The 23,598-nt window shown below is 41.1% G+C and overlaps 1 protein-coding gene across 1 annotated transcript in view; it reads left to right on the top strand.

The window, feature by feature from the left end:
* The first annotated feature begins 957 nt into the window (after positions 1-957).
* Positions 958-23,598, top strand: part of GTF2I (general transcription factor IIi) — a 77,875-nt gene continuing 55,234 nt past the window's right edge. The window contains exons 1-8 of the mRNA XM_041424982.1: positions 958-1,142; positions 12,538-12,643; positions 13,962-14,100; positions 20,233-20,364; positions 20,713-20,896; positions 21,088-21,116; positions 22,121-22,169; positions 22,864-22,907. Coding sequence (XP_041280916.1) covers positions 12,545-12,643; positions 13,962-14,100; positions 20,233-20,364; positions 20,713-20,896; positions 21,088-21,116; positions 22,121-22,169; positions 22,864-22,907 — 676 coding nt within the window. The 5' untranslated portion in view covers positions 958-1,142; positions 12,538-12,544. The remainder of the gene's footprint in view (positions 1,143-12,537; positions 12,644-13,961; positions 14,101-20,232; positions 20,365-20,712; positions 20,897-21,087; positions 21,117-22,120; positions 22,170-22,863; positions 22,908-23,598) is intronic.

The following is a 23,598-nucleotide window of genomic DNA, read 5'->3' as shown; positions in this document are numbered from 1 at the left end:
TGGTTGGGGCTTGGGATTTGTGTTTCTAGGCTGCTGCAGAATGCTTCTGTCTCCCATAGTGTAAATGATGACGACAGTTAACGTCCAACAGAACAGTGACAAGGAACCACAAAAACCATGATCGCTTAAATCACTCAGATCAGCTGTTTAGGGTACTCTGGTCAGTGTTTGCAGCTGCGCATTTGCTTCGCACAAGTCCACAGCCTTCAGTGATGGTACAAGAATGGCCAAAGCATATCCTACAGGGCCCTTTCCCAGCTTCTCAGCTTTATTCCCCAGATGGATTTCTTGCTATTTATTACTAGGAGGAAGCAAAATGCTTTAATTTCTTTACAAATGAGATTTACTTAAAGATGTAGTGTTTGGTGGTTACTCTTGACCAATTCTAAAACACACAGTGAACATTTTGAAAATACATCAGTAATTTTGGGAGTCTACACACTGTAAAAACGTTATTTATGAACCTGGTAGATTTAAAATCTCTTGGTTTTAACTGGAGTACTTTCGATTTGGATCAAATTTTGACATGTAGCATTTTGCTTTGAATGGAAAACTTTCCATCCACATTTACTACATTGAACCTAAATTCAAAGAAAAGGAATAGTGATGTCAGACAAAACATTCGACTCTTTTTGGTCAGGAAAAAATATCTCATAGATAGCATTCACTATGTTTAACGTCCTTGAAAACGAAATAAAAGACTGTTTTGCTGTGAAGGTCACGATTAACCATAAGTAAGGCTTTTGCTGGTGGACGCAGTTGCTCCCATGGTTGTTTCTGGCGAGCGGTTCTGGGCGTTCAGCGTGGCCTATCTCAGCGAACAGGGGCTTGTGCCGAGGCCGCGGGCCCCTCGCGGCTCCGGCCGCGGGCCCAGGCGGGGCGCGGTGGGCGTGCCCGGCGGGGGCTCCGGCCCGGAGACTGCGTCTCCCGGCGGCCCCCGCGAGCGCCTGCGCCGCCGCGGCTGCGCGAGCGAATCATCGCCCGCCCGGCGCGGCGCTGGGGTCGGCCCGAAACCGCGCGTGAGGAGCGGGGCCATTCAGCAGCGCCGAGAGCCCGCGGAAAAACCTCCGCTGCCCCGGCGCTCCTCCCGTCGCCGTGCGGCGTCTCCAGCCAGAGGACCGCGTTACCTGCGCCCGGCGCGGGTGAGTGGGAGGGCGGGCTCGGGGCTGGGGCTCGGGGCGGACGGAAGGTGACGCGCGGTCCCGGAGGCTGAGGGGGGCTCGGCGGTCGGGGCCGCGGCTCGCGCCGCTCCCTCGGCGCGGTGCGCTCGCTCCGCCGCGGCCAGGAGGGGGCGCTGCCGCCGCGCCGCCGCCTCCCATTGGCTGGCGGGGCGGCGCGCGCATGCCCGAGCCCTGCGCGTGGCGGCGGCCGTCGGGCGCGGAAGGGAAGGGGCGGAGCGAGGGCTGTAAATGGCGGTGGTGGCGCCTGGCCCGGCCTGGTGGTGGTGAGGAGGATATCTCTGCCTAACTCACCCACCCTTGTCAACCGCTGTGGTATATTTGTACAGTAAGTATTGCTTAGTGTTACTAACATAACAACATGATATGTGGAAGGAATTTGCATAGTATGAGCCTGTGGTTGTTAGGTAGTTCTTTTGTACTACGCATGCGTCTCCTCAATTCGGGGGTCGTCGGGGTGATATAAAATTTTGGTAGCCAAACCAAATTTTATTTTAACATTTTTTATTTTAAAGAAAGCAAGCAAGCACTGCTGGGTGGCCAGAGAGTCGCCACTCCACTAATGGCACATGCCACTACAAGGTCACAGAGTATATATATATATGGTTTTTAAGCCTACAAAGCATTTTCCAGTATGCTTGTGTTAGTTGGAATCAGTAAATATCAATAATCTGGGATCAGAAATTTCATCTTTCTAGGTGGTCATTGGCTTCCTGTCCTTCTTGTGGTTGTCTGGAGGGAGACCTTTCACTAGTGTCTGCTACATAATTTTAGTCTGGTACAAGCGTATCGAGCTTTTTTTTATACATAAGCATTTAGTCGCTATGTTGCAATATCCTTTAGCTGTACCACAACTTCCTCTGTTTTATTCTAAGCATGAGTCGTTTCGCTACATCATTTCTTTACTATACTTATGCTGTTTTCTTGTTTGATGCATTATTTGGCTATTCAGTCAGAAAATTTCAAAACTTCTTTGTAGTTGTCCCAGGAATCCTGTCGGCTTTTGACACAGCAGATACAAGCATTTACTGATTCCATTGCCAATTGACAGGAATCACAAAAACATTTTTCATAAGGGGTCTTTGATGAAGGCTTCCAAGGTCTTCTTTGCACCTGAACTTTTCAACTTTGTCTTTGGAGCATGTACAGTTATGGTGTTCTTTGGTCTGTCTGGTCCTAAATTCTTTGTTTTGTGACTAATTGTCTTTACATTGGGCAATTGTTCGTTAGTACTGTTCTTGTATATCTATAAAGATAGTTGCATAGTGAGTTTTTTCTTCTTTTTTGTCTATTCATTGTTAAGCAACCAGTTATCTATTTACTAGCCATTGCACTGTATAGAAGGCTATTGGTATCAGGTTATATAGGTATAGGAAGCCATGATTCAGGTTGTATTGACATCAGGTTATATAGATATATTACGTTGTGTTGATATTTTATAACTCCAGCTGTTTATATAGGCATTATCATTCTCAAAATATCCAGTCTAACCCTGGCCTCTGTTAGTGGGAAGCCCTTCTCCCTGGTCCTGTCTCTCCAGGCCCTTGGTTCAAATTCCCTGTCCAGGTCTTTTGTAGGCTACCTCCAGGTTCTGGAAGGCCACAATTAGGTCATCTTGAGGCTTTCTTTCCTCCAGGCTGAACAATCCCAATGACAGAATCACAAGGTTGGAATAGACCTTCAAGACTAGAGAGTTTAACTCATGCCCCAGCACCTCTAAACCCTGGCACCTAGTGCCACATCCAGGCTTGGTTAAACACATCCAGGGATTGTGACTCCACCACATCCCTGGACAGACCATTCCAGTACTTTATTTCCCTTTTTGTAAAAAAGTTTTTCTAGTATCTGACTTAGATTTCTCCTGGCGCAGCTTGAGACTGTGTCCTCTGGTTCTGTCAGTGCTGCCTGGAGAAAGAGCCCAGCCCCAGCTGAGCACAGCCACCTTTCAGGGAGCTGTAGAGAGTGCTAAGGTCACCCCTGAGTCTCCTTTTCTCCAGGCTGAGCACCCCCAGCTCCCTCAGTGGTTCCTCACAGGGTTTGTGTTCCCAGCCCCTCTCCAGCCTCGTTGCCTCCTCTGGACGTGCTCGAGCCTCTCAACGTCCTTCCCAAACTGAGGGGCCAGAGCTGGGCACAGCACTCGAGGTGTGCCCTCAGCAGTGCCAAGGGCAGGGGAAGAATGAGCTCCCTGCTCCTGCTGGCCACCCCATTCCTGATCCAGGCCAGGAGCCATTGGCCTTCTTGGCCACCAGGGCACACTGCTGGCTCACGTTCAGTCACTGTTGAGCAGCACCCCCAGGTCCCTTTGTGCCTGGGCACTGTGCAGCCACACCGTCCCCAGCCCAGAGCACTGCAGGGGCTGTTGTGGCCGAAATGCAGGACTGGGCACTTGGACTTGTTAAACTTCCTGTTGCTGGACTAAGCCCATTCATCCAGCCTGTGCAGAGCCCTTTGCAGAGCCCTCCCATTCTCCAACAGATGGACACTGCTCCCAGCTTGGTGTCACCTGCAGATTTACTAATGACTCAATCCCCTCATCCATGTCCTCAATGCAAACACTGAACAGAGCTGGCCCCAGCACAGAGCCCTGAGGGACACCCCTGGTGCCTGGCCCCAGCTGGATGCAGCAGCGCTCAGCAGCGCTCTCTGGGCCGGCCATGCAGCCAGTTCTGAACCCAGCACAGAGTGCTCCTGTCCCAGCCCTGGGCTGCAGCTTCCCCAGGGAATGCTGTGGGAGACAGTGCCAAAGGTCTTGCTGGAGTCGGGGTACACAATATCCACAGCCTTTCCCACATTCACCAGGAGGGTCACCTGGTCATAAAAAGAGATCAGGTTGGTCAAACATGATCTTCCCCTCCTAAACCCTTGCTTGATACCCTGGCCGTCCTGTAAGTGCTGTGTGATGCTGCTCAATGTGATGCGCAAATTGTTCCATTACCTTACTGGGTACTGAAATCAGACTAACTGGCCTATAATTGCCAGAATTTTTCTTCCCATCTTGTTTGTAAATGGGTGTCACATTGGCCAGCTTCCAGTCATCTGGAACCTCACCAGTGAGCTGACACTGTTGGTAAAGGATGGAGAGCAGCTTTGGAAATTTATCTGCCAGTTCCCTCATCACCCTGGGGTGGATCCTATCTGGACCCGTAGATTTATGAACATCCAAGTGTCCCAGCAGTTCTCTGATGGCCTCCTGGATAGCTGGGGGATCATTCTGCTCCCTGACACCATCTACCAACCCAGGAGGACAGTTGTCCAGAGGACGAGCAGTCTTCCCACTAAACACTGAGGCAAAGAAGGCATTAAGCACTTCTGCCTTTTCCTCATCTGTGGTTACTAAGTTTCTTCCTACATCCAATAGAGAACAAAGGTCGGTCTTACCCTTTATTTGGCTATTAATATTTATGTAAAAATAAATTCTTTCAGCTTTTTGTCGTAGGAGAGTTGTTCTATTCTTCTAATCATGTTAGTGGTGAGTAGATGAGTAAGGACTTTACAATTAAAATTGTAGAGTAGGTATGTTATTACCAGGTGGGAGATGTGGGGATATTTCCTCCATACATGCGTACTTGGTGAGATTGGTTTCAGGTTTAAATACACATTGATCTCCCAAGCCCACACCTCCATTCCTGCCCACGCTACCTCCTTGCACTTTATGTTATAATTAGTCTTCTGTGTTGCCATGCCCCCTGGGGGTCTTGGGCAGGGGTCTTCTTGATAAAGTAAGATCCTCCGTGTTTGCTGCTTGACTTCTTCTGGACAAGTGCAGTGGAGGTTTGGCTTTCTCCCAGGTCAGTTGTCCTGGTCAAAACCAGGAGCCTGGTCCTGGCTGGTTTGGGTTCTGCTTTATGGGTTTCAACAATACCTGAATCTTGCTTTACTGAGTTTTCTTGTCTTTGTGGCCTTTACCTAGCAGCTATATTCTTTTGTGTTCTGTTACAAGTTGTTTCTACCTAACAAGTTGCATTCCTGTTACAAGCTTTGTTCTTGTTTTTACAAACTTGTTAAATAATGTATATACATATTTCTGTTTTCTTCCCCCCACCTAAGTACATTACGTGCTTCTAAAATTCTGAATTTTCATAAACATACATTTCCTGTTATCAGTGGCCCCATGTGCAACAGCACAGCCACCAGCAAAGAACAGCTCCAGCTGACAAGAAAGAATTGCTGCAGAAGCCTCTTAGCCTGTTGTTAAAGAGAAGTTGGCATATAACTGTACATCTGTGGACATATAACCTTATTAGCTTCTCTTGCCTTTGCAACAATATTTTCAATCACAAAATATTTTGGGTATCACTTCTTGTGTTCAGTTTTTTGTTTGCAATCTGTTACCAAAGGTTTGGTATGTGAGGTACTTGAGAGAAGCATCTGCATGGTGACTATTTCATGAGTGCAGCTGCCCCCATAAGCTAATCACGTAGCTGAGTTGTCAGTGTACAAGTTTTGTAGTCAGTATCTCACAATAAGGAATAACTTTTAGACTGCTTTTGTAAATATATCTCATATTTTTTTCTGCTTGCTTAACTTAAACTCTGCATTTAAGATAACAAAATTTAATGAAGCATTTTAAAGGAAACAATAACTAAACTGAAGAACCAGACTTGTAATTCTATTATGTAAATTAGATGGCATAAAAGTTTATCTCCTAACCAGCCTAGTATAGGGGACCCTGGGGACAGCTGAGGTACCGCTACTGGTAACCTTTTTTTTAATCCATCAGGACATGAAACCTTTTCCTAGAAGTTTGATTGAAGCTTGTGTTCCTCTGAAAAGATTGTGTATTTGTAATTTTCTGACACATTTCCAAACTCTGGGTCATCGAGCTGACTTTTATTTCTGGTCCCTGGACTTTTTTCTCTGGGTGAAGAGAGCCTCATAATAGCATTGACCAGTGTGCTTCCTTTAATGCGAGAAAGAACACATGTAATTAATTCCATGGAAAGCAGTGTTCTGGTTCATTTGGTTCAATGTAATAATAAGAACAAAGGAGAGAGCTGCAGAGGGAGTGAAGTGACCAAGTGGAGGGGGCTGATTGCTGCTGAAGAGTGGTGGGATGACTGGTTTCCCAGTCAGTGCCCTGACGTGTGCTGTGGTAGGCAGCAGTACTCCAGTGAGGACACAGGGCACTTGACTGCATGAGGTGCCCGCTTTGGATACCAGCTGTAAACTGACCAGATGATTTTTTTTCTCCAAGGTGATGGAATGTGAATAGGTGCTTAGTGTTGGATTAGCTCTTTGTGAGAGCCCCAGAAAAATTTAAAAGGTTTTGTCTTTAAACCTGAGTCTTTTGTTTGCTGTATGTGACTGTTGCAGTACAGACATACAAAGTAACTGCTTGCATTAGTGAGGGCAGCAATTTCTCTCTCTGAAAAACGTGTCAGCACCAATGCTGTTAAAGAACTACCAGTAGAGTTTAGATTAAATTAATTCACTTTTGTGTCTTGGTGGATACACAGAACTGTAATTCTTAGTGAAGCTGATCATCATGTTGACTAAGTAAATAAAATTACACTGGTAAAGACAGGATTTATCAGATGGTCAGATGTGCTGTGATTAATATTTCATTTTGTTTGCATAATTCCAGTGTAGTTTATGAATGCCTGGGTGCTGCAGTAGGACACTTCAAATAGCAGCTGCTGGAATTGTGTTTTACTCTTTCAATTGTTCTTAATAGTATCAGAGGTCATGTAGGCTGACTAAAAAGTCACGCTGCTGACTACTATAAAATTACCAAGAAAAAAGTTATCCTTGGTTTTGGGAAGGTCTCAGCTGTGTGATGAACTCTCCTTGCCACCTCATCCTCTTCTACCAAAATGCTCCTGGTTTCTTGTGACTTGGTGCTGAATCAGCGCTGTTGAATGTGCTACAACTGCACAGTGCCCATTCTGTAAGAACTGGAGCACAATCAGCCTGTCTGTGCCAATTTCTACCAGTTCACTGAGTGGTCAGGTATGACTTTGGGGTCACCAACCACCGGGAACCACCAAAGAGTCCCTCAGGACAGGAAAATGCATACATAAAGGGTAGAAAAACATCTATGTTAACAATTTGGGGGAAATTATTACCATATGTATGTTTATTTTGAGAGGAATCAAAGAATATGTATGCAAGATATGGTATATAAATAGGAAGTTTTCTGTCATTAGCATGCACAGTATTTCAGAGGTAATAACCCTCGTCCCCGCCCTGCCCGCCGGGAGCCAGCAGCGCCCCTGCTGGCCGTGCCCGGAACTGCAACCAGGGGGAGGTGCCCTTCTTTCTGCAGGGACAGGGCTGGGGCTGGCTTTGTGCTGCTGCTGCTTGTTTGCCTTGTTATACACATACATACCAGTAAGGAACTGTTACTCCTTTTCCCATATCTTTGCCTGAGAGCCCCTTAATTTCAGAGTTACAATAATTTGGGTAGAAGGGGGGTCATACACTCCATTCCAAGGGAGATTCTCACTTTCCTTGGCATACATGTGTCTTTCAAACTGAGGCACATATATATAAATAAATATATACGTATAGCTTTTAATTTTTATGTATATACTGATCTTTCACTGTTGTTTCACTCTAATCTGCCCCAGGGGCTCTATTAATGTGAACCTCATTTACCCTGCCCTCAGAGGTGGGTTGTAACATTTGGTCTTTAGTTTTGTCCTTCTAAAAGGAAAATTCAGAGGTATTTTTAGCGCTGTATTGTCATGGTCTTTATCTTGGGGGTGTGCTGGTTCTAGCTGAGATAGTTTCTTAGTAGCTGGTACAGGACCCTGGTTTTGATTTCTGCTGGAAACAGTGATCATGACTCAAGGATGTTTTCATTACCTCTGAACAGTGTTTGTACAGAGCCAAGGCTTTTTCTGCTTTTCACCCCACCAGTGAGGAGGCTATGGGTGCACAAGAAGTTGAGGAGGACACAGCTGGGCCAGCTGACCCCAGGGCAAACAAGGCATACCCAGAGAGTATGGTGTCAGGCTCAGCATACAGAGCAGGGGGAAGAAGGAAGGGGTGGACATTCAGAGTGATGGCATTTGTTTTTCCAAGTCTCTGTTAGATGGCATGGAGTCCTGGCATCTTGTTTGAAGACAATTTTAAAAGGTAGATGCTCTAAATGAGTTACCTCCCCTTAGTTTCAACCAATCCCTTTTTAGCAATTAGGAGAAAATGCATATGAGCAGAAATAAGTGGGAAAACAACAGTTTGCTAACAAGGAATAGGCAAAAAAATAACAGTAAATAATCACAAGCTACAAAATTCCTAAATCTCACCAACTCCTGGGGAACAGAGACACCTAAAATGGCAGAAATACTCTTTCCAAAATGGCACCTGCCATGGGTCACCTCATGTAGGGAGGCAAAGGGAAAATTGTATCTGACCCTCCTCCCAAGAAAATTATCCACTTGTTGATTGGTTTTGTTTTTGTGCTTCTTTCCTGCAGCAGCAATTGCCAGTGGCTTAGGCTCACTGTCTGGTTTAGCTACAAACCTGAGTAGCTGGGGTGCTGGCTGCAGCCTGAGTGACTGGGGTAGCTGCTGATTTATCTCCCTGCCCCCCTGCCCCTGTGTGCTTCCCTACAGTACCTAGTAGTGTGCGTTAGGAGAGGCCAGGGCCCAGCTTATTGCAATAAGCGTTTTCTTCTTAGTCATCATTGCACTTCTCTTTCAGGTATTTCCCCACCTCAGCTGGGTTCTTATTTGTTCACATGGAAAGTCCCAGGCTCTAGGGTCAGAAAATTCTTCAGGGTTTGGCCCATATCCTCCCATTCTCCATGCCACTCAAGATTTTTCGTGCCTGGGTCTACTCCTGGGTCAGGAATTTCATCAGTTCCTATGGATATTTCAACCCTCATTCTAGACAAGCTGCATACCATACCGAGGAAGCTTACCAGATAAAACACCAGGAAAGTGGTCTCTTTTACATTCGGGGGAAACTGAACTTTCTCAAATAGTGACATAATTCAAAGGAGAAGAAGGAAAGGAAAGGTTGAAAAGCCTCATCCCCTGCTCCTCCTCTAACAAACTGGGTGCAATTACTGATAAACCCCCAAAACATGCTACTGGGACACAGGGTAGGACAAAGAAACCATAAAGCATATATATCTGGAACAAACTCCAGTACTTTTCTAAACCTCCTATAAGTCATTATCACCATGCCAAGCAAAATAATTATTCTAATCCCTGCCTCTCTATTGTAAAAACTATGTTTTAGGGACAATACTGGAGCTGTCTCCGGATAAGAAAATAAACCTAGGGGCCAGAAAAGTATTAAAAACTCAAAAAAGTGGGGACCAGAGACACATGAAGGCCTCCACCCAGAGAAACATTATAAATTCAAGCAATATGGCTATTGTTTGCTTTATTCCAATATAGCATAAATGCAACCAAAATGCAATTAGTACAGGCTATTTCCACTTTCATGAGCCTCACGTTGGGCGCCAAAAAATGTATTTGTCCTGTTTTAGGGCAAATTTAGGAGGAAGCGCCAAAGGATCCCTCCAGAAAGCAGACTCAAGCCCCTCCTGCTACTGGTTCAGTAAGAGATTTCCTTGGAGAAAAGTGGAAAAAACTGTTTATTTAACAAGCAAAATATTCAGAAGCATAAAAAGTGAATAATATTAAACAATAAAACCTCTCGCTGTTCTGAAGAGATGGAAAATTCAGAAAGTCCTTGTTGTGAGGGTAGCTCAGCTCGCTCAGTCTCTTATCAGTCCCTCCTGTGCTGGAAAATGCCCTGTCCTGGCCCTAGTGGGCCACAGGTGTGAGCTCCCAGTGCTCTTCTGGGTTTTTAGTCCTGAGTAGGTTTGTACACTTCCAAGAAAAAGAAAAGCCACTATTGACAATGAAGAGAGGGAGATGGGGACTGAGTGTGATGGTCAAAGAATCTGAATTTATTGTGGGACACAAATGCTTATAAGGTATTTTAGGAAGGCAAGTAATATTTTACTATCAGGATTAGGATAATCATCACATAAACAAACTTAGGCATTTTACAACATCTCTTGCTTGCAGAAGTCTGATGTAATTTTCTTTTTCTGGTAAGTCAGTCTGATTGAATCTTCTTGCAATGTTGATTTAATCCTCAGAGTTCTGTTTGCTATTGCCAAGGCATCCTGTTATCAAATCTCTTATGCTAACCAGGTCCAAAGTCCATCATCTGTATTGTGTCCTAACATCCCAATAAGCCACAGTCCAGGGAACTTCACTTCCTCAGCAAGCTAAAAAAAAAAAAACTAACTAAAAAGCAAAGGAGAGCTCTCTCCTGCTGTCTGTCCATGCTGCAGACAGCACAGTCCAGGAGAAGGAATGCAGGGCAGCAAGTGCAGTTTCTGAAAACAAACTGTGTGCTTCCTCCCCTATTGGGGATACAAGCATCATAAAGTCACCCCAGGATGGTATCCAGATGTGATTCTGAGGTACTGAGCTGTGACCCAGTCCAGTGGAGCACTTCTTTATTCCTTGGACAAGCTCCTTAGCTTGATCTACTCTGCATTTATGGATCAGAAATCACTTTCCAGGGATGGGAGCAATACTGCATGGGGAGGCAGCTTGAACTGGCACTTCTCTGATGTGATTATGCATCCACAGCCTTCAAATGGTTTCTAGAATTTCCTTGGTCTGTTTTCTGGACAAGGTAGCTTTGCAAATCAGACAGTGAATAAAGATCTGGGAGAAAGTGGAAATGTGTAGTTATCTTCTATTTAGTCTTTAATATTGTGATTATTAAAGTGTCATTTTACAGAAAGTCTAAAACCTGTCATGTTTAAAATCACTGTCAGCATCCCAACCCTAAAGGAGTGCCAAAGATGAGCTTGAGAACTCTATTATGTATCAAAAGTCATGGCTCACTAAAGATTTATTTATGTCATAATCTCCCTTTTGCCTCGGATATTCCATAAGCAATGCCTCTCTTCCTCTGAAGAATAACCTCATCAGCCTCAATTCATCCACATCAGCCCTCTCTCAGATTGCTGAAGCCATGAACATATTACAACAATTGTTCCTGTATATTCACACTCCAAGTTGGCTCCTTTTTTAGACCTGGTGAAGGACCTGTTTGCCTCCTCCTCAGTGTAGCAGGTGCCAGTGTTCAGCATCTTCATTACTGGCATCCTCCAACACCTGCTGACTGTTAGGCCACTCCCTGGCACTTCATCCATAGTGCACTTCAAATTGCAGTTTGCTGGCCTGTGCCTGGGAGCCAGAAGGCTGCTAGATGTGTTTTGAGTTTGCATTGTTTATAATTTGGGCTTTAGGATTTTTCCCCGCTCTCATCTAATTTGTAGCCTGAAGTGCTCTAAGTCCTAGAAACAACACATTGCCTTCTTTTTTTCCCCAAAGACGGCACATTATCACATGCAATGTGCTGCCCTGACTTATCTACATATGTATGTAATAGGATACATGTCAGCTTTGAAAACTTGAGCCACGTTGTGTGGCCAGGTTCTACAGGAGCAGCAAGATATGTCATCAACCTGTGAAATGTCTTGTTTACCTGATACATCTTGTCTGTTGAGGTGATTTTTCTTGATTTGCATGTGGAGTTGTTAGAGCTAAATTATCTAACAGTTCTCTCTTCCTGCAGGCGTGTCAGGTTATTGCTCTAGGTATGTGTAAACATAAGAAGTTGCAACACTCCAATAAAAAAATGTGCTCTTAGAAGCTGCTGAAACTTCATTCTCATATATCAGTCTTGTATAAACAATTCTACAACAGAAGTATAAACAAATCTTGATTATTACTTATGTTTTAAGTAAGTTGAAAATCTCCTGAATGACTTAGAGAAAGAAGGGGTGCTGAAATTTAGTAATTAATTTTAGCACCTTAGTTGAGACTACTTAGCTTTGAGTAAGTCCCACAACTGAAAAATATGCAAATAAGAATGTAGCATTCTGGTTATTGATACTGTAGTCTTTGAGGCTGTGATTTTGGGGCAGGGTGGTGATTGTTTTGAGCTAGGCTGTCATAGTTATAATAGAAGGTTGTTCTCATACCTGTGTCATAATTATAGTTTGCCATTTGTTTGTTAATGGCAGTGTTTGTTGCTGTGTCTATTTAGACATACTAAGAAAGAAAAATTAATGTAAATTCAGCTAATCAATTAAAATGCATTTTTCTGGGCACAGATAATTTGTGGCTGGATCATGATACAACATTTTATCTTATGTTTAGCTCCAGCTTTGGATGAAACAGCAGGAAGCATGAAAGAAGAGCAAGCACTTTCTCCTGTTAATTTACCTGTATGTTTGGTTGCTTGTGTGTAGTGGGCTGTGTTCTATGGGATTTTTAATTTATTTTTTTTCTTTGCTTGCATAAGAGGGGTTTTTATTTTTTTGCACTGTTTTATGTATCTGAAAAAGTTTTTTCCTTTCATTTTACAGGAGGAAAATGGCTCAAACTCTTGCACCAGCAACATCCATCCATGATGAGGAATCCTTGGAAAGCAGAATGGTGGTTACATTCCTCATGTCAGGACTTGAATCAATGGTTAGTAGAGAAGTTAAGTTTCTGCATCATAATCGTGTCTTGGTATTTGCAGCATTGTATCAGTATGTTGCTTCCCACTGGGCAGCAGGGAAGGTGGATTGTTTTATTTGTACCATAATGTGTGTTGTCCAACCAGCTATAATTCTGTCTTTGCTTGTGATAAATCATGCTATCAGTAATCTTGTTTCTTGTTGTGGTGTGATTGTTTTAAAAATTATTTTGTCAAATAAATAGGAAATATTTGCTTCGGTACAGCATAGTTGAGAGGCAAGAGTGTGTTCTGGTCTTTGTCATATGTAGTGTAGAGTGAATAAATGGTTTTGAGGCTAATGCCTTGTCTTCAGCTGCTGTAAAACTTGTTCAGAAAATACTTCTTTTTGTTGGCATATAATCTGTTTTTTAGAAGTTATTAAATTGTGTGGCAGGCCTTACAGGTGGCTGGAGGCTGTGAATGGAAATGCCTGTCCCATTTCCTTGAAATTGAGGCACTGTCCAAGATTTGTTTCTTTAAAATTGGGGTTTTTAAATGATATGCAATAATTTTCTTTTTAGCAATGAATTTTCGAGTGGAATAGTTATAAGACAATATATTGCAAGTCTTTTATCCCATTTTTTCTTAAAGTCTTTGTGTCACTTTTTCCTCCCGTGATGCAATTGTTAGATTTTATAGGTTTTAGTAAACTCTTATTTAGTTCCTAGGAGAGGCTGACCTTCTGTGATTACTACTTGGTCATCTCAACAGTTTTCTTGGGATCCTTGTTCTCTCCATAGGCTTCCTGCCTTAATTCTTGCTAGAAATTTCTCCTGGCAGAATACATGTAGATGTTTGCAGGGATGGTGCAATCCTTCCATTCAGGGGGCATTCACCTGAGGCTGGGCCCAGCACACAGGACAGGGCAGACTACAGGGAGCCATCCTGCTTGCAGCCACACCTTTCTGACAGAAGATGGTGTGTGAGAATTGTGCTGTGAATATACAAAACTTCTGTATGCTTTGTTGAAAGTTGGAGTGAGACACTGTATTGAAGTGGTAATTTAACATGGATTAATGTAATAAATAATTTTAATTAAAAACAATGCAATCTCTGAGTCTGTACAAGGTCTTAAGTTGCTAATGAATCTACAGTGCTTTTAAGATTTCTGATGAAAAGCATTCCAGATGTGTGAATTGTGCTTTGCTGCTGGGTGATGTTATGTTGCTCACAGTACCTTCTGAAGGGTGGATGCTGGCAGCAGTATAGTAATTGTTTTACATGATATCACATACACTTTTATTAACTGCATATAACTATGGTAATAAAAGCTTTTTCTTTTTCTAGTGTAAAGAACTTTCCAAGTCCAAGGCAGAAATTGCCTGTATTGGTGTATATGCAAGAAATGTTTTTGTTGTTGGCACCGAGAGAGGAAAAGCCTTTGTCAACGCTAGAGAAGATTTTAAGACGGATTTTATTGAATACTGTAAGTTTCAGTGTTTTATTTTTGTAACAACAAACTGCATAATGTATATTGCATAGTATTAATGATTTTGGGAGCAAAATTCTGTCTATCATGGCTGTGCACTATAGTTATGTTGGCTAATGCAAATCAAGCTGTAAAATGAGCAGTAACAGTGGTCTTGTTTGTAGTGTTATTTCTGCAGTGTCTAGAAACGTTCATGTTTTCTTAGATAATGTGAAAAATAGTACAATAAGAAGTATTAGACAGTCCACCCTTATAATACAACCTGCATTTCCTAGTGTGTGTTAATTTTTTTTTTTTTGGTATCCTCTCCTCCAAACTTTTTTTCCACTCAGGAAGACTGAGGAGAGCACAGAATAGGTAGAGAAGTGCTTCTGTCAACTCAGGTGGTCCTGGTTCTTCAGATCAGTTCATGCTTTACTAAAGCAGATGCACAGTTTTGGCAAGATAGTATTTGTTCATGTAGCTATTTTATATCACTTTTATGTCGTAGACAGAAGTACGCATCTGTACCATAATGACTTAAAATTGCATCTGCATTTTAAGTACTTTTGTACTGCTTTAAGTACATCTAGGGTGCGTTTTGTGTTTAATTTCATTTTTACAGTAAAACAGTGGAACTTTTGTGTTAAAAAACTTGATTCATTGATTCATTCATATAGGACAGTATTTTTAGAGATAGGTTTCAAAGATTCTGTGATGATTTAGGGGAGCACTGATGCACTCATTTAGGTAGGTATTAGTGGTGGACACTACCTAATAAATAACAAAATTATTTGCCTAGAGAAAGAGAGAAAACGGAAATTAAAGGTAGGGTATGACTTAGGTAGGTATTAGTGGTGGACACTACCTAATAAATAACAAAATTATTTATTATAAATAAAATATAAATTAAAATATAATATAAAATAATAATTTTATATTATAAATAATATAAAAAATTAGGCAATTATTTGCCTAGAGAAAGAGAGAAATTAAAGGTAGGGTATGATAGAAGAATCATTCTGAGGAGGAGTTTAAAAAACTGTCAAGGTGTTGTCAAGTTAAATACTGCTTGGAAAGCAACTGCGTTTAGTCTGTAACAGAAAGGCTTACTCCCAAAAATGCTTTTGCTGCTACATAAAATTGTCTTGGAGGCTCTGTCTCAAGGTCAGTTGTTTGTGGTAGTTGTCTTGGTTTGAAGAAGACAGGTGTCTGCTAAGGAAGGCAGGAGCCTCCCTTAAAATGGAAAATGTAATCCCCTTCCCTCTGATTTATTATAATATTGAAATTAAGGAGCTCTCAGGCAAAGATATGGGACTAGGAATAATAGTCCTTTGCTAGGAAAAACTAAAATACAAAAGTACAAAAAAAACCCAGCTCTGACAGATGGGAATAGAATACACACCCCCAGCCACATCTTGAAGCCTAAGACAGTAGGGCTCTGGGATTTTTTTTGTCCTACTGCCATGGACAGTGACTTTCTGTGCACATATTTACTCCAAGCAAAGTCACCATAGTGTTGGGTTGTAACAGATAACTGATATCAAAATGTAGAATTGTAACCCAATTGAGGAATGAAGTATAAGATGAATCAATTTATTTTTCTTTTTTATTCATTTTTTTACCGGGACAATCTTCATATACTTTTTTTTTTTGAAAACTGCTAAGTACTGGGGAGGGAGTTCAGTTTTTCATCTGGTTGCTTTTTTTGTTTTGTTTTTGTTGCTTAAATGACTTTTCTGACAACGTAGGTACTAGGTTTTATTGCCAGTACAGTGGTATCATGGGCCCTGATTTACCAGGGACTTTGTGTGGTGGACTCACTATTAGTAGGGAATCTGAAATTATGGGGATTTGCTGTTTGATCTCCTGGCTAGATCTCTGTTTCAGATTTTGTACTGTGGGAAGCACTGGCTTCTCATGCATGCTTGTATTTGGCTGTATGAGGTGTGGTTTCTATAGATGCATGCTTGTGTTTAAATACTGCATCAGTTTTGATAATCCTCACCTTTTGCTTTATTTCTGTTACAAGATACTTGTTCTTGGGCTGTGTTTTTGTACTGTCAGGCTGATAGGATTAAAGAATATTAACTTTGAAAACAGTGTTTCCATTATGATTATTGCAGAACATTATAGCATAGATCTGTGTGAACAAGGTCAACTGTTGTCAGTCGTTGCTTTCATGGTTTCACCAAGTGCACATCTGCCATGCTTTCAGGGGAGTCTTGATGCTGGAAGTAGTTTGCCTTTGTCCCTGAGAACAGTGTTGGTAATTCAAGAAAACATTACTTCAGAACCACAGTTTTCCCCAGGTTGTATTTGCCTGTCAGAAGGGAACTTTCAGAAGACCTTCCTGACTTTTGGTCACCTGTTCTGGATTTTGAAAGATACTTACCCAGCACCATGCGTTCCATCCCATCTGCCAAGGAGACAATTCTTCTCCAAGAATCCCAGTTGCCTCTGCTAGCATTTCCACTGGTACTGGCTGCTACACCATTAATATGTAGGTTGCAGAGAAGCTTAATTCTGCTACTTCTGCAACTTCTGGCAGCTCTCTCAGTCATGCTGCTTTTTCCTTCGGTGGGCTCACTTGCCTGAGACTGGGGCCATCTTGCACCTGTAGGTGTTTCATCTTGGATAGGTCCTTTATTTTTGGAACCTTCATTTTTCTTCTGATAGCCTTGGGTTTCCACACTGACCTTAACAGTGCATCTGGTATGGGCCTGAGTTTGACTTCAAGTCCTGCTAGAGACTTTGGGCCAGAGTCTTCTATTCTTCTTACTTGTACCTCCATGTCCACCCAGCCACAGGTTGTAAGAACTTCTTGTAGTTTCAGGAATGCTCAGAATCTGAGTGTTCTTAATGTAAGAACACAGCCATTCCTGCTGCTCAGGAAGAATGAATGGAATGCAGTTCTCCACAGACTTTATGGGAAAGATTGCTCAGTTTTGGCTCCTCAGAATGTTTTTTTGGTATGTGAGTATCTGTTTCCTCTTGGATGTATTCCATCATCTGCAGACAAGTAAAATGACTCTTCCCATAAGCTAGGCTACCATGGACCTGCTTGAAGATCTGCAGCTAGGCTTCTGTCTCTTTGAATCCTTCTGAGTAACTTGTACAGCTAGGTTGCTTGGCTTGATTGCCACAAGCCTTTAATGTTCTGTCTCTGCCTAGTCAGCTAAGGGGTATGAAGTTAACAGCTCGTTTAAAAACCTGTGGGGAAAGTTCAGTCCCATTTCCTTGGAAACCACATATCTTGTTCCCTCAGAGTCAAAAACAAACAGAAAATTACTGTAGATAGTCAGTATTTTTGAAGTTTTGTGCCTCCTAAATTCTGCTTCAGGTGATTGACCTTTTGTGTGGTTCAAGTGATCCTGTGATAGTTATAAAATGACTTTTCTTTAATTTGAGAAAATTTTCCAATGTAATGAACTGTAAAGCTGGATGGCCTTAAAAAGCTCACAGATTAATTGAGTGAATGACATTATAACAAAAGCAAAATGATTTTAGCTATGCACCCATTTCTTTCCCTCTTTCATTGCAGTAATTTTCCTTAAGTACAAATTATGAAATACATGTATATGAGTGGTGTCACAAGATTGTTGTTGCTCTTATGTTGCCTCTCAGAGTGTCTGTGCAGGGGTCACATTCATATTCGTAAAATTACTTCTTGTTTTTCTCTCCCTGAGGGATTGAAAGACACCAGATTAAAAACCTTCTGGTGTTCTAAGATGCCTTAACTGCCATGGGACTGACAGTTCTTTTGCTAGAAGAGTCCTGAGATCTGTCAGCTTCAGATACCTGATTCTCTATTGAGCATCTCATCTTCATGTTTTTTTGGTTTTTTTTTTGAAGAAGTTTCAGTTAAGTAAATTGTTTTTCTGCTAAAGCTTCATTTATTTGTTTCTTAGTCTTTGGTGAGATGAGGACAGTGTTGGATTTGTTCTTAGAACAGGGACAGCTGGGAGATTCCTTTTCCAGCTAAGTGGTGCTGGACTGTCAGACCTGTAGGGAAGGATATTCTGAAGAACCAAAACATTGGACAGCTGAAGAAAATAAGACACTTAAGCGTATATTGACTCTCATTGCAAAATGAGGGTTGTTGGGAGTTGTGTAGTTGTAGTCCTCCTGAATCCAGAAGAGTAGTGAAATTAATTCCACAGGATTTAATGGTCACAACTATAGCAGAATGCTATTCTTTTACCAGATAACCATCCCTCCCCCTTCATGAGCCATAAATATAGCCCCCTCATCCCTCTTCTGCACCAGATCTTGGTGCATATGTCCCAGACATCCCCTCCCAGATGTAGCCCCAATCCTGATAGGGTTCCAGTAATTGTGGCAAGGGCTTTGGAAGAGCCTGTGAAGTTGTTTAGCCTCCAAGGGTTCGTGTGTCCATTGGGGTAGTGCCAGGAGGAGTGAAAGCCTGCTAGGTTTGATCAGTTGTGCACGGCTGTTGCAAGTCTTGCTGCATTTGAAACTTAATCTTGTTTGTGAGTCTTGATTAAAATTGGCCAACAATTATGGGAGGGATTAGAGAGGCAGATGCGTAATGTGATCTTAAGAAAATGCATAAAAATCATGTAATGAAAAAAACCCATAAGGGTGTCTTCTAGTTAAGAAAGAAAATTTCTCCACCTTCTGTCTGCTTTTCATTTTCATATGAAGAGGACAGTGTTGTCATCTTAATTTTGGTTTGTTTATTATTTTTAGAAAGTGTGGGTACACTTTCTGAAGCTGCTGGCAGTAAAGGCATTTTCAGTGAATCAGTTTCTTACATAGGAAAAACGCCCACTCGAAAAGCTACGTTAGATGTAGCTGTAAATGGAAGTTGATGTCTTATCCCAAGTCCACAGGCAAATCTTAAATGTGGTCATTGATTAAGCACCTGTGTTACAGGTATATAACAATATCCCAGTTTTGCATTATTTTTCGTGTTATGATAGGCCCTGTCATACTGCAGAGAATGCAAAAGTTTCAGGCCTGAAGAGCTGGCAAGCTAAATGTCGTGTGGAGGTGGGTTTCCAGAGCACGAAGCAGATGTATGATCTGCAGAGGAAGGATGAGATTCTCTTTGAAATGAAGATACGAGTTTTTAAGATGATAATTGTGATTTTACTAAAAGCATTGCTGCTTCAGCTCATTTCACAGCCCATTTGTAATCAGTTGCTCAAACTGATGTTTGTTTTCTTGTGTCAGTGTAGAATTCTGATGCCAGCAGTCCTGGTGATGCACATCGCAGTGTTTCAGGCTTACTGCTGTGCTGGCTGGTGGTGAAGTCATGACAGCTTCAGCACTGATCATGCTCTTGCACAAAGGAACACAGATCTCCCTTGCCTTTCCTTCAAGGTAGGCAAGCATATCTCTGCCTCTGGTGTTACTGGATGATTCTCAGTAAATCTTAGCAAGAATTTAAATTATGAGAAAGGAAGGCTGCCACCTGAAACCATCACTTCTGTTTGCTTTTTAATACTGGAAGTGTTCTTCCTCACTCCTTTTGCAGTGACTTTTGCTCAGAGACTAGAACAAGACGTAGGGCTGAAATCTTCTCTGTTTGCGTGATGATGTCTTGTTTGTAGCTTCGCTTACACAGCAGTAGGAGGTGTGTACTCAAAATGTCCTTTGAAAGAGATGAGCTGTCATGGCAAAAGTCAGATCTCTTCTGTAAAATGTTCTGCAAAGCACATACAGAATAAATAAACCAGGACATAATAGAACTGCTGCATAAGATGGCATGCACAGCACTAGAGAGCTGTGGGACCCTTCACGCTGGCATTTTACCTTTTCCTTGGTGACTCTGTTGGTCCTTCTTTTCTTGGCAGTTTAGCATTTTATTTTGACTGTATTGTCCTCCCGTGACATTAATAGTGTTTTCAATCTCTCCATGTCAAAAAAAATCCTCCTTGGATGTGTGTCTTAATTTCAGGGGGTGATATTTGCAAAGATTGTAGTGAGGATATAATAATTCTGGTGTAAATTTAAATTTGCTCATTGCTTATGTACATAGTTGCGTGCATTTGCTTCTAATACAAGTAAATTCTTGCAATTTCCTGGCAGGGCTCCTGCTTGAGAATCTCTAAAGTGGTGGGATTAGGCACTTCTAATAACTTACTATTTTATGCTTGTCTTATTTTTATAAATAACTGCCAGGTGTTACAGAAGACAGGCCTCCAGAAGTGCAGAAAACAAAGACTACACCACCTGTAAACAAACAGACGGTGGATGCTGAGGACCTGGAGGCTCTTAGAAAGTCTGTGGAGGAGTTTTTCTGCTTTTCCTATGGTGGGTGCTTTAAATTCTTCTGAAGAGCTGTTCTAGATTTTTAAATTTTTATTCCATTTGGGAGGAAAAAACTGCATGATCTTAGCCTTCCATCTACACTGCTATTTTTAGAAACTTTTAGTAGCTGTTCCTAAAAAATACACATATAGTGGTTCTTCTTGATGTGTTCTGTGGGATGTGATTTGAGATTATTGCACAGTGCGTATTAGTGCCAGCAGGATTTGGTTTTCTGAGAAGATTCACATCCACACATTGCTTTTGTCCCAGTTCTCTCCAAAGTTACAAAGTTTTATGAGGGACTCTTTCTTTTGCTAACTTGACATCACAACAACTCCTCTTTTTTTCTAGGTAAAGCTTTAGGAAAGTCAACAGCAGTACCTGTGCCATATGAAGAGATTCAGAGGAACCAGTCTGCTGTGATAGTGCAGGGCCTGCCTGAAGGAATCACCATTAAACATCCATCAAATTATGATATTTCCACCCTGAAATGGATTTTGGAAAATAAATCAGAGATCTCATTTAGTATCAGCAGGTTATTTGCTCTCTTTCTTGTGCTGGTCTGTCCAACTTGGTTTTGTACTTAAGTAAAACTATTTTTAATTTTTAATTAAATACACTGCAGACTGTTTCTCTTATGCAGGAATTCTCTCTGTAATGTACACTACCAAGTAATTAACAGTGTCTTTGCTAAAACTGAGTTTTTCTTCCCATATTTCCCCACAGGCCTATCCTAGAACCAAAGAAACAGATTGGTAAGTTAATCCTTATTCAGACTAAACAGAAAAAGATTGGAATTTGAGTTTAGGTAGCAGTATATGTAGAGCATTTGGTCATGTAAATAAAGTGGCAAACTGCAGAAATTTCTAGACTGTGAGTTGCCTTACTTATAAGTAACCCTTTGCTATATATAAACCTTTCCTTTATGTGTTTACCAGGAGCAACTCATGAGAGATAATTCATCCTCTTTCATTCTTTGTCTTGATCAAGTCCATTCTGTTTAATTCTTTGTCTTTTTACTGAATTTCAATTTAATGTGAATTGTCTACTATCCTAGGAGAAGTGAACATAGGAAGGGCTGCTTTCAGTTTTTAGAAGGTGCCAAGACATTCTAGTGCTTGTGTTCCACTACCCAGCTGAGTTTGGCAATTATATTTAATTTTAAAAAGTAACTTAATCTTCTGAAGTGGCTAGGCGTTGTAGTTCCTATGAAGACTCTATATATGAAAAATTCTGGGCTGCAGTGAGTACTGTAAAACTCTAGAGATATTCACTTCTAGCTTAGGAGAAATCCCTTCTCCTCTTCCTTTTATGGTGTCATGTTCCTTTACTTGCTAAATGCATAAGTGTGGGGATTTGTTTTATGAAAACTATGAAGCAGTCTCTGTAGGAATGTAGTCAAAAAGGAAAAGTTTAATTTTTTAAGTGAAAGAGCCAGCAGTTGATGCTTGATTAGTAAAATTAGAGATGTGTTGCCTATGGACAGGTTGAGGACTAGAGATGGAATATTACAGAAATTCTGTTAATCATATAGTTCTATCAAAAATACAAGGTAGGTTTTCAGTGTACTAAGTGACATTCTAAAGCTGTTTCAGTACAGTTTAACAGGATCTTTCATTATCTCTGAATAAGAAAAATATGCACATATGCTTGTAAAATGTGAACAGACTTTTGCTTTGTGAAATCAATGTTATATTTTCAGTTTGAGCTTAAAGTAAATGGAGTACAGGAAATTCAAATATTGTCTTTTAACTTTCAGAAGCTGATGTGACAGATCCTTCACCTTCAGTTATACCCCCATGTGAAAGGTGAATTTAAAATAATGTCCGGGGGTTTTTTTAATCAACTATCTATTTTCGTGTTATCTTTGTCTCAATGTGCTTTTTCTGCCCAGCTGATCTTTGAATAATTTTTTGCTTGCTTGGCATTATAAAAAGCATGAAGCTCAATCTTTTCTTTCTTTTGATCATTATTTGTGAGGAAACTGTTACAAGTTAAACAAATAGCAAAGTTTCTCTTTAGTTTAAATAGGTGTTCTTAATACGCAGTCTGTTAATCAGGGATAAGTTTGCCATGTTTTATGGTACAGCAGTGAGAGAGAACAGATGTAATGTTGCTTCCTTCCCCCTCCTCAATTTGAAAAAAGTGATTTTTTAAAAATTAGTAAATGAAGATATTATATCTGTAACATGTCAAAAAAATTTTAATGTGAAAGCAGGGATCAGTTTTATGTACTTCTGTGTTTCCCTCTCATTAAATGCTAAACATGATCTGAATATTATGTATGCCTCAAAAAAATGTAGGAAAAGGAGATTGCTGACAATTCAGTTGTAAAAGATCAGATAAGCCAATATGTAGGGGTTTTTAATTTTATGTTCTTGTTAGAAAAAAAAATCTGAGAGATTGATTTTGCTTAACAAGCTGTAAAGCTTTAAGAACTTTCCAGAAATCTAATGTTTGTTTTTAATAATGTTATTCTGTTTCATTTGTTTAATTTTATAGTTGTCCACCTGTTAATGTGAAAACGGAACCAAGCAAGGATTCTGGTATGTTCAAAATTTTGTCTTAATTTGCAGAAAAAAAAAAAAAAAAAAAGCCATATTTTGTTAGAAGACTGAACTTAAGCAAAGACAGGGGGGAAAAAGCTCCAAAAAAAAAAAAAAAACAGGAAAGAACAGGAGCAAAAAGACATCCTTGGTGAGATGAAATAACATTTCTTTCCTTGAAACTGTCCATTTTTCAGTTGGAGTTTTTATCAAATATTGAACCCAAGCCAAATGCTTCCATTTCAAGAGGGAAATTACAAATTACAAAAATTTGTAATACATTGTAAACTAAATTTATCTTTTTGTAATTTAGAGAAGAATTTATTTGTTAATATTCCTAAAATATTAAAAATGAAAAAATACCTATTTTGTAGCTAAAATAGAAGTAAAAAGCTCGTGAATAACAAGATGTGTTATTTAAAAATTGCCAGATTATTCCTAAGCTGCTCTGCAGGTAGCAAATGATTCCCCAAGGCACTGTGATCTGTGGCAGACTAATGCTGAAGTGTGTGCTGTGAGATAAAGGCATGGGTAATCCCATTAAAGCCAGTGAGGAAGCAGGTGTGCTGGGGGATAAACTGGTGACTTTCCCTGTTGCTGGGTTGAGCTGCACTGCTCACTTTCCTATTAGAATTAAGTTTTCATATGTAGTCCATCTTTTTGCTCTTGTTATTTGTGCTTCACAATTTTA

Source organism: Onychostruthus taczanowskii, unplaced genomic scaffold (genome assembly GCF_017590055.1).
Source record: "Onychostruthus taczanowskii isolate IOZ18803 unplaced genomic scaffold, ASM1759005v1 scaffold86, whole genome shotgun sequence".
Taxonomy (NCBI): domain Eukaryota; kingdom Metazoa; phylum Chordata; class Aves; order Passeriformes; family Passeridae; genus Onychostruthus; species Onychostruthus taczanowskii.
The sequence above is the reverse complement of the archived record's forward strand: the minus strand, read 5'-3'. Positions and strand labels throughout refer to the sequence as shown.